The sequence below is a fragment of the Cyprinodon tularosa genome, unplaced genomic scaffold, assembly GCF_016077235.1.
Source record: "Cyprinodon tularosa strain WSP-4 unplaced genomic scaffold, ASM1607723v1 ctg830, whole genome shotgun sequence".
Classification (NCBI taxonomy): Eukaryota; Metazoa; Chordata; class Actinopteri; order Cyprinodontiformes; family Cyprinodontidae; genus Cyprinodon; species Cyprinodon tularosa.
The window spans coordinates 245,053-259,623 of NW_024039597.1; the positions used below are offsets into that span (position 1 = coordinate 245,053).

The 14,571-nt window shown below is 38.3% G+C and overlaps 1 protein-coding gene across 1 annotated transcript; it reads left to right on the forward strand.

Moving 5' to 3' along the window:
• Positions 1 to 520: 520 nt before the first annotated feature.
• On the forward strand, positions 521 to 12,853 carry park7 (parkinson protein 7). The gene is made up of 6 exons (XM_038272463.1): positions 521 to 770; positions 1,142 to 1,243; positions 5,650 to 5,709; positions 7,607 to 7,676; positions 9,845 to 9,931; positions 12,449 to 12,853. The coding sequence occupies exons 1-6, from the start codon at positions 681 to 683 to the stop codon at positions 12,607 to 12,609; spliced, it is 570 nt and encodes a 189-aa protein (XP_038128391.1). The 5' UTR covers positions 521 to 680; the 3' UTR covers positions 12,610 to 12,853.
• The last annotated feature ends 1,718 nt before the right edge of the window (positions 12,854 to 14,571 follow it).

Below are 14,571 nucleotides of genomic sequence, written 5' to 3' on the forward strand. Positions count from 1 at the left end.
GTGTCAGAGCTATGTTTACGTTTGCGTAGCCGTCAATATGACCGCGACGTCCCACAATGCAACGTGGATCCCGAGCCCTATTGAGGAAGTTATGGTTATTTCAGTACATGCGCCATTGAAACACAATGCTACGAATGAGCGAGCTGCCTGTGGTAAGATGGCCGCCACGTGCGGACGTCGACCCCCATTGGCCAGCAGCGCGGACGAGACATCTAGCCTTTATTATGGATATCTATGCTTCCAACCGCTTGGCTTACAGTTCTTCCCTCCACCTGCAGGCGGCCCCGTGCCCCACCGCCCCCCTCCATCCCTTGGTCCTCCATACCTCTGTGCTTCCCCCCGACCTGCCATACCTGGCATGTATTTATTTTTAATTATGGCAGGATTGGTCCTCCATACTTTCTGGGTGCATTGCCTAAAATGATAACCTGTACGCATTTTCACAGACAACCACATCTCAGTTACAAAACACGGTATTAAACCGAATGTTTAAACAAATCCAGAACTTTCCAACATCTTTATAAACAAAGAGCCTTGTGGTTCACTGCGCTGGAACTGTTTCCTCATCGGGGGATTAAGGGACGCGATCTGGCAACCCATGTTGCCTTCAAACGCTCATCTCCGCACGAAGCTGCTGGAAGTTTGAGACTCTTTGCTTGAGTTGAAACACCAAACTGACCATGGCAGGAAAGAGAGCCTTGGTGATTCTGTCTAAAGGTGCAGAAGAGATGGAAACTGTGATTCCTGTGGACGTCATGCGCAGAGCCGGGGTTTGTACTGCACTGCTATCTGCTAGCTAGTTAGCCTGCTGATATAAAGTAACAGGCAACCTTGCAGTGGCCACTTTGGTCTATCTGAGTCAAATAATATCCCGTGCCTTATCTGTTAATATTAGAGACCTAAAGCAAAAAGCTTCAATAATAAATGCTCGAGTGCTGAAAATTCTCGTTAAATTAGCTGTTCGGGCTGTTAAATTCACTAACTGGATGTTTTCCATAACCTTTAGAAGGAGGCCAGTCAGACAGGGGCCATGTTAAATGTCAGAGTCCGACCTCAGTTAACCTCAGTTCGCTTTCACTTTAAAGGTCTTTTTATGTGACATCAGTCTGCAGTAGTGATCAGTCTGACTTTATATCTGTAGATCTCAGTGACTGTTGCAGGTCTGACAGGAAAAGATCCAGTCCAGTGCAGCAGAAATGTTGTCATCTGTCCTGATGCGAGTCTGGAGGAAGCCAGCAAACAGGTGAGTCTGTTCTTCATCCACTTAGCAGTCCAATTCTCAGCCCCTTACCTTCTATTTACATTTTATCATGTTAGAAAAACTTGCTTAGGTCCACGTTTGTAAAGGGCATTTAAACAATCTTATTATTTTCAGAACTGTCAACTCTCACCCATTGGGAGTGAGACTCACCCATCTCAGTGTCTTCACCGCTCACTCCATATTCCAAATTTCTCACACTAAAAAATGACGGATATTAAAACTTAACTCAGTTTAGTTTAGTAATCTTTAATTTAGGAGTAATTAAACCAACAGGAATATTTTAATTCTTAAAGCTTCTAGGTTTGCCTCTCAAACACATATAGGAGGTCCACAAAAAGAAAAAGCACCATTGCATTTTATTTTTCAAAAGATCAAAAGGCCACCACATCCAGAAAAGATGTGCAGAACAGCTCAGTTATCCTGAATTCACAGAGGAGAAACCACAGGGATGTTCTTCTTTAATTATTACTTATCATATTCATTTATCTTTATTTTGGTCCATTTGATATGTTTAAAAACGTAATTTCCATCAAACCTTCCAAATGAAACATCCAGAGAAGTGCTTTCTCCTATCCTGGTGAGATTTTATAAAATCTACAGCCTCCTAGAAAAACCTGAATTGTTTAGCCCGTTTGTCAATTGTAAGAAAACCTAATAACCTAATGAATGAAGCTTTTTAATCTTTAGCCTATTACCATATATTCATACAGTGTAGTTTGTAGGGATGGAATGGTTTATGAAAACCCGCCGGACAAATGCAGTGATCGCAAAAAAAAAAGTATTTATCACTCAAAATTACTTTAAAACCACAGACATTAGCTGAAAACGACCCAGCCGGCGCCATTTTTGTTGTTTTGTACACATTCTCGCGTGATTTGAAAAAGACGTTTGATTTGAAAAAGCCGCAAGATTTTCCGCCAGATGGCGTGATTTTTGTCAACCTAGCGGTAATTTTGATGTAGTTACCAAAACGACAAACAAGCTAGAAAGCGCTATCATATGGCAGTCTCCTGTACAGTTGTCATACATTAAAAAATTTTCATTAATTTTTTTTCTCTCAGACATTGGAGAGGTGCATTTAAATGTTATAGAGCTAAACATGTTAAATTGGTGACCTGTTATGTTATTATTATTGTCTTGTTGCTGCATTTATTTTGTCAGGGAAAACTAATCCTGAGTCAGTTAAAAGTCAGGGAATTCTGAAATTATGTAAGACTGTGGAAACCCTGTATAAAATAACTCTAGAAAAGTCACATTATATTAATAGTATTATCTTGTATAAACATACTGTGACTCTAAAATAAGTTATTCATTTTTGACATTGACTTCTATCTTGTGATTTATCTGAAGTTTTTAACCTTTTTAACAGTTTAAAGCAAAGTTTAGTTTGAAAAGAATGTTCAGGAAGGATTGAAAGGCAAGTTAACACGGTAATGTAGGCTTGAGTTCATTATCTGAGGCATGCATATACACACCAGGAACCCGTAAAATAAAAAAATACTGAATTACAAAAAAAGTTTAAAAAACAAACATGTTTCATTGATATATATATACAATAATGAATATTAGGAACTATATTTATCAAACATTATACTGGGCAAGAAAAAATTGTTTCTGGGCAAATGAAATGAGAAAGTCACTTGCCCAAAGGGCAAGTGGTAAAAATCCTTAACCTCAAACCCTGACAGGAGTTGGAAGACGCGCCAGCAGCACTTTATAGGTCTGCTGTATGGGACCACTTTGCATTTAGAGTGACCTACGATGACGGCGGAAAGAAAGTTGTGGATAAAAGTGCAGCAGTGTGCAAGCATTGTGCAACACGTTTTGTTTATGCTAACAGCAACATGACCAACATGTCATGCTAACCCCGAAATCCCACATACTCCATCAGCGCACTGCTCCGCTCCACCCCGCTGCGCTCCAGACCGCCTGCACAAAGCAAGGCCTACAGCCTCCACTGTGGCTCCCGTCCGCTCCCCTCTGAGTCCCTTGGAGATAGTAGAGGGCATGCGCGAGATGATTAAATTCAAAGCAGTAAAACATGCGGAAATGACCCATGGTTTCCGTGAATCATTAAAAATAATTGCAATTCATAAATTTTTTTGGGATTTTTTCATAAAAAAAAAATTCATTAATTTTATAATTTTTATAATTTTTTTTATTTTTCGGTGTAACAATAAACATATACCGAACCGAACCAAAAACCGTGACCACAAAACCGTGAACCGAACCGAACCGTGGATTTTGTGAACCGTTACACCCCTAATAGTTTGAATAGGTTTCAGTTGCACTGGTTCCTGTATCAGTGCCAGTAATCCATTAACAGCTTGTTAGTTCCCTGTTATTTAATTTACTTGAACTGCAGAGAAAATTTATGATCAAACTTGTGGAATTCTTGGTTTAAAGTATATTTAAGATGCAGGTATTTTAGTAGGGCCCTTTCTGCTTTACTTCAGTTCTGTAAAAATCACCAGAATGTAGAAAATAATGTATATTGTGAGAAAAAAGTTCCACATAACATACAGACCACTTATTGTAACTCATTAACATTTGCTGCGCTATAAAAATTCCACATTTTGCCACTTTGGTTCAGTTAAATCCTCTGAAAACCTCCAACCTATAGCTGCACCTGTCCTCATCTAACCCTGACAAGGTTTCCTGTCCAAGCTATTTCAAAATCTCACCCCAAGGTTTGGTGAAAAGTTGGCAGCCCTGGATTTTCAGTATAAACAAACAAACCCATTGGGTTATCTTAATCCCCATTTAACTAAATGCAGTTGCTGCTAATCTAACACTTCTGCTTCTTTTAAATGAGACAGTGAGTCTTTGTTGTGATTGACAGTGGCACTGTCAGTGAAAGCATCACAAACATGGAAAGTGTTCACAGTGATGATAATTTTAAGTCAGATATATAAGTGCAAAGAAGTTGTTGAATGCGTTTAAAAAAGCTTTTTCTGCCTGTTGTACACATTTGAAGTGTGGAACATAAACTTGACAACTAACAGTGTAATGGTCTGTTACAATTCAGTTCAATTTAGTTTATTTATATTGCGCCAATTCACAACACATGTCATCTCAAGGCACTTAACAGTTCACCAGATCATACAGTCAAACTGATTCAAGGTTTTCTATGCAAGGAAAATCAGTTGATTGCATCGACTCATTGACTCGGATGCAATCCCTCAGACTAAGCATGTTTGTAGCGATAGTGGAGAGGAAAAACTCCCTTTTAACAGGAGGAAACCTCCAGCAGAACCAGGTTCAGTGTGAGCGGCCATCTGCCGAGGCCGACTGGGGTTCAAGGAGACAGAGGCACAGATACAAAAAGTAGCTGTAAAAAGCGGCCCCGTCCAGGAAACTGAGCCAACTCCCATGTCAGACGATGAAGACTCTGAAATGTGTTGGCAAGAATCTTGAGATTATAATACAGTATTTAAATGGTTGATCTGAAAATAAAGAATATAGAAAAACTGTAAACCTACTAAGATATTGACTTTCAATTAAATGTACATGATTTACAATTAAAACATTAAAATACTCTGAAGGAGGAGTTGGACGGAGAACTTTTTTGTAATGTAATTTGCAAATCTGTCCTTTCTTTGATATAAAAAGAATCAAGCATTTCTTAAAAGAAGTAACCACAGTCTTGCTTGCAGCTTGCAAAAAATTACAAATGTTGGCCTTAATGCAAAATGCAGCATGTGTTGAAAAGCTAACACTGCACATAAGCCTGATCCCCAAAGAATCCCCATACGGACTCTTGGTTATGGCACCATCATGCTTTTCTAATGCAGGGAAAGAGAAGATGGTTACAGCAATGACCAACAGGAGGGGAGTGGAAGAAAACAGTCAATGCTTGATGTAAGGGTTTAGTTAAAAACATATTTTTGCACTAAAATGACTTGGTTATAGTTTAGGCCTGATTTCAAACAGGTGTTGGAAGATGTTTACAGAAGTTTGTCATCTAATGGGTTCAAATTTATCCCACAAAGAAAAACGGGTTAATATCTAAAGGTCATTGGTCTCACTGGGTTGTATTTCTGAGTTTTTTCCAATTTTCAAAGCCATATCACTCTCTCTCCCATTTCACTATAATTTCCTTTATAGTGTTGGTTTTTTTAAGGTAAAATCTCAATTTGTCAGCTTATAACTACATTAATGTTTGTTATTTGAAAAAAAAAAAATAAAAAGCTGAATCTCTATCTAAAACCCTTAATCTGCAAGACCTTTTCTTCTCATTTAATATCCATTTATAAAAGCCATTAAAACCTAAAATACTATCTACCTTTTCATTTATGTCCTGACCCCTATTGAGATGTATTAATGATGCTAGCCGATGGCTGCTGTTTTAAGCTGTAAAATGTTTTATGTGCTGGTTTCTTTTCAAGGGTCCTTATGATGTGGTGCTTCTACCAGGAGGAATGCCAGGGGCCCAGAATCTGGCAGAGGTAACAAAATTACCCATAATGCTTTAATTTATTAATTTCCCTTCCTCTATAAGCAGCGATCACCAGTGGATTTGAAAGCAAGTATCGACTCAGTTTAAATGTAAAAATCTGTAAAAAAAAAAAAAATAATAATAAACAAAAAAAAAATAGAAAAGGAAGATTAGAACATAAATAACATACATCTTGAAAAACCTACTTCATAAACTGCCTTTCTAAGGTTGTTTCCTAATATTGACGTCATTATAATCTGTTTCTGTGGTGGATGAGTCTGATATTTCTATAATAATTCAATGGAGACATGATTCCATCATTACAGGTGAGCAGCATCGCAAATGTACTCAATTCTCTTAAGATACAAAGTGACTCAAAGGATGATCTGGTTGTGTTGTACTTTGACTCTACTGTATGCTACAGGTGGTGTTCATTAACCTCTATCCAAACACACTTTTCCTTCTTTGGTAACTGTCCAACTTTAATTATATAACGCTCTGTAGAGCAGGGTTCCTTCCTGGTCCTCCAGCTCTGATGTCCTGCACCTGGATGGTAGGGAAGAAAGAGTTGCTGCAAAACATTTTAATCCAAACAAGAGACTCTTTTCCAATGGAACAAGACAATTTACATTTAAAATAGGAAAACACAATTGTAAAAATACTAATTCCATTAGCAAATCATTTTAAATACCTACTCAAATTAAGGGTAAATATACTTAATTTAAGAAACTTTGATTTATTTCTAGATTGAAAAAAGTGAAACACTTTGAAGATGAAAAACATCTACATGGTCAGTGCTTATTGCAAAGGAAAACGTATAATTGACATTGTAATATTGTTTAAAAAATAATAAGAATTTTGATCTTTAGCAAGTCATTCAGCCATAATCAATACTTTGGTGTACACCTGGACAACAGGCAAGAGATGAAACTGAAGCAGTCTACAAAGCAGACTGCTTCAGGAAGCAACGGTCCTGTAGTGTTTTCAGCAACAAGATGTACATCTTCTAGAAAGCTTGTTCTGTGAGAAGTAAAGTTTTTTTTCTTTCTTACATCCTTAAGAACAAAAAGATATAGTTTTGTTCTCACAGCCTTGTCTTGTGGGTTTCCATTGCTTGTTCTCGACACATCTGGGTAGAATTTTATTTCTCACAGCGTGTTCCTGACCAGTTGTGTGATTGATCGAAAAAAAAATGTACCGGTAACTTTTTTTTTTGACGCATCGAAGTCATCTGAAACATTCTGCTCTCATCAGTACGAAAGACGTCTCCTCTGCCTTTGAGCTACTGTTGTTTTCTTTTACATGTGTAGCTGCCATGGACAGGACTTTGAGTTTGGGAGCTGAGCTTTTCGTGAAGCATGAATACTCGAAGGCAAAAAAAAAACCTTTTTTTTTTTTTTTTTTGCCACCTCGAGAACTAGAACAAATTTCTCAGTTCTTGTAGAGTATATAACAAGTTGTGCAGAGTTGGATCTGCTCTGCCACCATCTGTTGGGGTAGCAGAGGAATTCTTTAAATAAGTAAACCTTATAGACAAACTTTAGACTGTGGTATAAAACCAGGGCCTTTTTTCTTTAAATACAAAATGAAATGTTTGCCAAAGTATTCAAATATTGTACCGTCGATGTATGGAGTCCCATCTGTTCTTTCTAACACATTGAGATTTATTTAGTCACAGTCTCTGCGTTATGAAGGATTAGTCTGTTCAAAATGTATCTCTCTGTATTTAAAGGAAGCGTAATTATATAAAGGTTAGGTTGTGCTTAAGCATGCTGCATTTGCAGATTGTTGCATGTGCGAAATCACTGCCAATGTGCTGTTTTAATAGAATATAGTCAGCATATACACATTATCATCACATGGTCTGAAAATGACTCACTGTGCATCTGTTTCCTTCTTTTTTCCAGTCTCCTGCTGTGAAGGAGGTGTTAAAGGAGCAAGATGGCAGAAAAGGCCTGATTGCAGCCATCTGTGCAGGTACAGCTCGTGAAAACAAACAAGCTTTAATTATTCAGGGCTAACTACTGATGGCGACCTCTGTCTGTAGGTTGAAAATGAGATATGACGTGACCTTAGGCCTGATAATTGATTTGGTCTTAATTTGTATACTGTTTTGGAATCGGTTGCATACATTTGTATGCATGCAGTTTACAGCATGTTCTATTTGGTGTATGATTTGTGAACTGTGTTCTAGGATCCCAAAGTTTGCACACCCATATTACCATGGCAGGTTTTATAAACAAATCAGACCAAAAAGAAAATGGCTGCAAAACCTTGTTTTTATGTTTTATTTGAAAGACTCTGCTAGGGAGGAGAAGGCAAAATGAAGTATTGGGTAAAATGGAATGAAAAAATTTACCCCACAGCATGATACTGCCAACTCCTTGTTTCACTTTGTGTATTATGTTCTCAGGATGATGCAGCATTTTTATGACAAACTTACAATTTTGAATTAAAGCTAAAAACTTTTAGGTTGATTTCATCAGACTGTTCCAGATTTTTTTCAAACGTGTATGTGATTTGATCATTTGTGTCCAAAAATGATTCCTGGAAGTTGTCTTTGGGCAGAAAAGACAGTCATGCAATGTTAGTTCTTAGTGTAGAAAAGTGCAGACTATTGTTGTCCTCAATAGAGAAACCTTTGGATGCTTTCTTTTTTCCATCCTTCTTCAGACTCATAACTTTTAATAATAATTAGATCATTCTAACACATCTAAAGCTTCCTGCTGACATTAGCTGTAGTTGAAGGAAAGAGATTTTCAAATTAAAAAAAGTTCTTTTTTTTTTTGTCGTGTTTTTTTAGTTCAACTTTTCAGATAATGTGTCACATTTACAAAGTTTTTAAACCATGGTTTGATTCAAAGCACAAAGCATTTTCATAGGTATTTGCAAACTCTTATGAGCCAACAAATGTAAGGGTCTTTCTAATTCAGTACTGCAAAGTGCTGCAATTTCTATTATTTTTTGTCATTTTTATATATGTTTTTGATCTTTTGCTATGTTATTTCTTTTGATCATACTTTAAAACTCTTAATTTCTGTGATTTTCTCTTTAAAATTACATTTAGACAAATAGAAACAGACAGAAGAAATGGGCTACAGTACTCAAAAAGCCTTCTGCCTGAAATCATGGAGGAAAACCTGAAGAGACATTGAAATAATATGATGAGAGCGGCCTCCTATGCCACTAAAAGCAAAAAACATGAAACGGATGTTTCCACTGCAGATTTAGGAGAGCAAAATATATTGAAAGAGAATAACCTGAGATTTATTCATCTGCATTTAGGGATTCTTCATTAGATGACCTCTCTTGCTTCCTCTCTTCTTGTAAAACACAAGTGAGAGGTTGTACATGTGATTTTTGTCGCTGAATAAACCCACAAGCACTTAGAGCTTATCTGACGGCTTTCATGGACAGAGGAAGGACACTGGAAAGATGTTTCAAACAGGGACAGGGGGCCGCTGCGGCAAAGTGGATTGAAGGGTGTCCTAAATTTGACTGAAATCCTCACAGGAACACACGCCTTAATGAACCACTGAGGCTCCGTCATGAGACCAACATGAGAATTTTATCTTGACCTCATTTGTAAGGCGAATCTACATTGCTGTTTGCTTCTTCATCCAGACTGGCGTCCTCTGGGTGGCGACTCGTAACAGGAGTAGCTTGGATTTAACTGGCGGTCTGCTGTTCTGGCAGTGTGGAAAGCAGAATCTTGAGAACACACGGGAAAGCAGCCAAAGCAGCATGATCAATAACTTTCTATTTATTACCAGTTTTTGGATGAGCTCAGAGCAGCGATAGGGCATTAGCAAAGTTAATGCAGCAGAAGTCATTGTCCTCAGCCTCTCCTTTTCTTACTTCCCTCCCTCTCCAGTGTGTTGCAGAGTCTTTAGAGAGGTGCTGAAACTGTATACTGTATAGGTGTATTCTTAGTAACATAGCTAAGGTTGAGGACAACTTTAGGACACAATGATATTGGATATTCTGCATATGTGCCATTTGGTTATTGTTTCCCTGAGTATAAAATGAGACTTCAGAATACAGTTTTAGTTTTAGTATTTTTATCTCTCCGCATTAGACACTGAACTGGACACTCATTCATTTTCAGTGTCTAAAAGATCTTAAACTGCTTTGTCCTTTTTAAGGTCCAACCGCTCTCCTAGCTCATGGCATTGGTTACGGCAGCACAGTCACCACGCATCCTGGCATGAAGGAGAAGATGATGGCTGGAGGTGAGAACATTATAGATCTCTATTATCTGCAATCCCCTACAAAGGCTTTCGGGCCCTGTGAATATTTTAAAACTTAACAGTTTTCTATTGAGATTTAACAGACAAACAGAAAATCCTCCTTGATATTAAAATTAAATCTCAGGAAGTGCAACGTTTCCCTGATCACATCAGCTCTGTGGATATACAGGTGCTGGTCATGAAAAAGTAGATTAATCTCCCATCATAAAGTGAAAGTTGTACATTAAATTCATTCACTAAACACAGCATGAAATATTCCAAGTGCTTATTTTAATTTAGATAATTATAACTGACAGCTGATCAAAACCCTAAAGTCAGTATAATTGGAATATTGTGAACAAGTTCAATATTAAGACACCTGTTGCCACACTCTAATCATCTATTTAACTCAGAACGTCTTCAAAAGCCTTTTAATTTTCTCTCAGTAGCTTTGTTTCAATTACAAAAATGTGCAAAACTATGTTGATATTCAGCTAATTTCTAAAATGCAAAGTTTCGCAATTGCAGTGTTTCCATTTAATAACAAATTCATTTAAAATTGCACATGAATATACAGAACGGTGTAATAACTAGTCGCATTAACTCAGTTACATTTACTTGAGTAACATAAAAAAAAATAAACTTTTAGTAGTTTAACCGTAGCGTACTTTTTACTTGAGGAATATTCTTATAAACTACCGCTACTCCTACTTGAGTAAAACTTCCGGCTACTCTGTCTTCTGTGAGTAACTTGAACTCCTCCATCATCAGATAAACATACAGTAAATATTGTCAGAGGAAGTTCTTTACCCTGTCCAAACATATATACCGCTCTCCCTGGAGTTGGTGAAAATATTTCCTCTTCATGAAATTGTTCCTTTGTATTCATGACACATATATTCATTATCCATTTATTTAAAAATTCTGTCTACATAATTTTTTTTTTTTTTAAGGTTTTTACAGCACTAGTGGCTTGTTTTTTGTTTTTTTTCTTTTGGTGGGCTGGCAGGAAATGGGTCTTTCGTGCTAAGTGCTGCATCACTGAAGCACAACCCTGTCTGCATAATCTCTAAACATTAACAGTTACTTAATACTCAAAAACCCGTTTTATCTAATACTTTTTTACTTTTAGTCAAGTAAAAAAATGTTGAGGTACTGCTACTCTTACTTGATTACAGTTTTTGGGTACTCTGCCCACCTCTGTGGGTACGTTAGTTCATGCAGTAAGTCTGAATATATGGCAGCTGTGGATATAAACACATGAGATACACCATATTTTGCCCCCCCTGCTCTAATGAGCTTCTTCTTAATCTTGTTACAAGTTTACTTTTACTTTACAAGATACTAAGGTTCAGTTGCAGATCATGTGACTCGTGTGATGAGAAAAAAATATTTTCTTTGCAAATAAACCACCACACTGAAGCAAATTTCTTTTCCTAATTACATTTTGCACAAATAGATGGTCAATGGAAACATAGCTGCAGTAGTTCTGTGGGCTACACAATCATGTGGAAACATATAAACTTAGTTGTCCAAAAGACGACCATTGACACCTTGCACAGTCATTTGTAAAGGAGCTGGCTGTTTGCAGAGGTCTGTGCCCAAGCGCTTTGACAGAGGTGAAGGAAGGCAAAAGATGTGATTGGGGGGTACAAGCAACAGGGATAATGTCACCCTGGAAAGGAGAAGCAAAGCCCATTCAAAAATGTTTGGGTGGTTCAGAGATCGCAGCTGGAGTCAGAGCTTCAAGGACCGGCAGGCAAAGATGTATGCAGGACATGGCTTTTCAGGTTAGCCTAAGTTGGCTTGCCTCAAAGCACACAACAAACCCAAAGAGGCAGCAATTTTGTGAAAAGCAGGAACCAAAACCAAAACCCAGAACCAGACCAGTAGTCATTCTTGGAGAAGATGTGAAACGTTTCAATAAAGAAGAATCGATGCATAAAATAATCCAACTTTTTTTTTTTGTTTGTTTGAATAATGAGATGCATTGTGACATCTAGCAAGTTTGTTATTTTGTCTTTGAAAAATAGCTTAACCTCAGTAGGAGTGTATGAAAGCTGCTGTAAACATACACAAAATGCAATGCAATTATACTGAACTATATTTACACAGGGATCTGAACACAAATGCAATCTGTCAAACTTTCATGTCATGTATTGGTTTGTGTGGTCATTTAAGATGGTGATATATATTAAGGGTATGAATACTTTTGCAAAACACTTTAGCTCTCAAATGCATCTCTGCAGGTGCAACTGTAAGTATCTGTAAAGAGCAGCAGATGGTGCTGTACTAGCTCTCATTTTCTTGTAAAGAATCATGTCATTCTGCAGTTGGAGTGCAGTGCACAGCACTCTGAGGTGATGGATGATGCAGGAATTCGACAGAATATACTAGAACTAAGTGCAGTGGTGGAAAAAAAAAAGGCAAATCGTCAGTCTGTGTATCTCTTAGCTGTGGCTCTTTGCTCTAGGCGTACACTGCCATCATGTTAATCTTATTGTTCTTTGTCTTTTTTAGATCACTATAAATATTCAGAGGCTCGAGTGCAAAAGGATGGGCATTACATCACCAGCCGTGGGCCAGGAACCAGTTTTGAGTTTGCCCTGACGATCGTAGAAGAGCTGATGGGGGCTGAAGTTGCAGCTCAAGTCAAAGCTCCTCTTATTCTGAAAGACTAACTGCAGCCATGTTCCATCACCACTGGAGAAACTGGCACCTAGTTAAATCTCACAATATTGCTTCCTTTGCATGAGATAAAGTCATGGCTGCAAATAAAGAGGAATTTATCACTGGCTAGTTGCCACAAATGACTTCCATAGGATTTAACTGCATTTCCCTGTTTGGTTTATAATCTAAATAGCTTCCTCTTGTTCTTGACGGCTCTCATTGTGCAACCTGACATTAAAAGCATAAGTGTGAAGACGCGGTTTGTCATGCCTTGCGGTGTATTGCTGGTGGAGGTCACTTTGACTTGTTTTTACTTGCTTGTTTAATGCCTAAATATAGGCTGTATAATGTAGCGTATGAAGGAAAGCTATTCAGGGCGCGGGAAGAGGAATCCAAAAAGACTGGCAGCTCACTACAACCAATCACGCGCTCCGGATTGTCTGCAGTTGTGCTTTGAGTGGCCAATAAGAAGGCATTTAGGGTGAGTGGGCGGGGTTTAGTTGCAGCGCATGGTAGCTGTATGAGAGCAGTCCAGAGGGTCTTCACCCCCATCCGAGAAGGAAGAGAAGGTTTCTGTCAAAGGTAGGGTTCAATATTTATCCCTTTCTCTCACCACAAGTGTTATTTAGGTTATTTAAACATGTATAAATAACAGAAATGAGCTCAGCTGCGTTCAAAGCTGGGTTTTATTGTTAACGCGGCGTCTGTCATGTTAAGTTGCGGCTAATGGTGTCGAAATCTGTATGAGATCAGAGCGTTCCTAACCTAATAATGGCTCTGATAGCTTTTCAGCCATTAACATATTATGGTCGTTGTAGTCATTATTAGCGTTCTCATTGGGCAGCATCAGGTTCGCCACAATTCGGGTTAAAACGGATTGACATGCAGTCCCGGGGGGGGGGGGGGGGGGGTCGAGTAACGCTTCTGTGAGGAGGAGACGCTCACAGCTGAGAGAAGCGCTGAACATATGAGTGGAAACAGCGTCGCTGTGCAGATGTGAGCCGACATGGAGCCGCCAGTTTCAGGAGCTCTCCATCCTCAGCAGCTGCTGCTGCAGCAGAGCTGTTGCTAATGCGGTGCGGCAGGTTAGAAGACCTGAGCCATCTCTGTCTGACACAGGGAAACCAAACACACCAAGAGTCTTGAGATTCAAATCACCACTGTGACAGGAAACGGTAACTCAGAGAAGCTCTCTGCACCATGACTCAATAGAAAGAGCTGTCCTCACTTATGGGAGGATTGTGGCAAGTTGCTGGCTTGACATTTTCTTTTGCACTTTTAACAGGAACAACCAGAGGTGTTGTTTTCACCTCCCTTTTTTTCTTTTAACATTAACAGGAAATAAAAGCAGCTTCTCTTCTGGTAAACTGATGACTAGTTACCAGGGAATGATCTCCTTCAGAGTCAGCTTGGCGCAAACTAAGCTGCTGCTGATTTGGGCCCTTTGAGCAGCAAAACTGACAGTTATGGATTAATACACACAAAGTACTTAGAAATATTTCTGGTTGTGTTTGTTTTATTTTGTATTTACTGTACTGCATCTATAAATAATAATAGAAACATGATCCATATAAATACAAAATAGGTTTGATAGAAAGATCTATAATTTCACCCTAGTCTAATCCAGAATCACATTGCATTCTGGGGGATGTAGGAAGAGGAAAGGGTTTAGCTTCTCCATCTCTCATGGCCAAAATAAACAAGGTTGATGGTAGGAGATGACCTCATTGTGAAGGTTACTGCTTACTTTTAGTGTTTCTATTTGCTCATCTTTTTATCACCTTTTTTCCTTTTTTTATGGTTTAAAAAAACTAAATCAACTGATATGAAAAGCTTGTATCGTGATGCATTTTTCAGCCATATCGCAAAGCCCTATAGGCTCTGCTTGGAGGGCTGTGGAGTTATGGCAAGGCGATATGCTGAAAAATTATGTCACTATATGAGCCCTTCATATTGGTCTATCAATAGACATC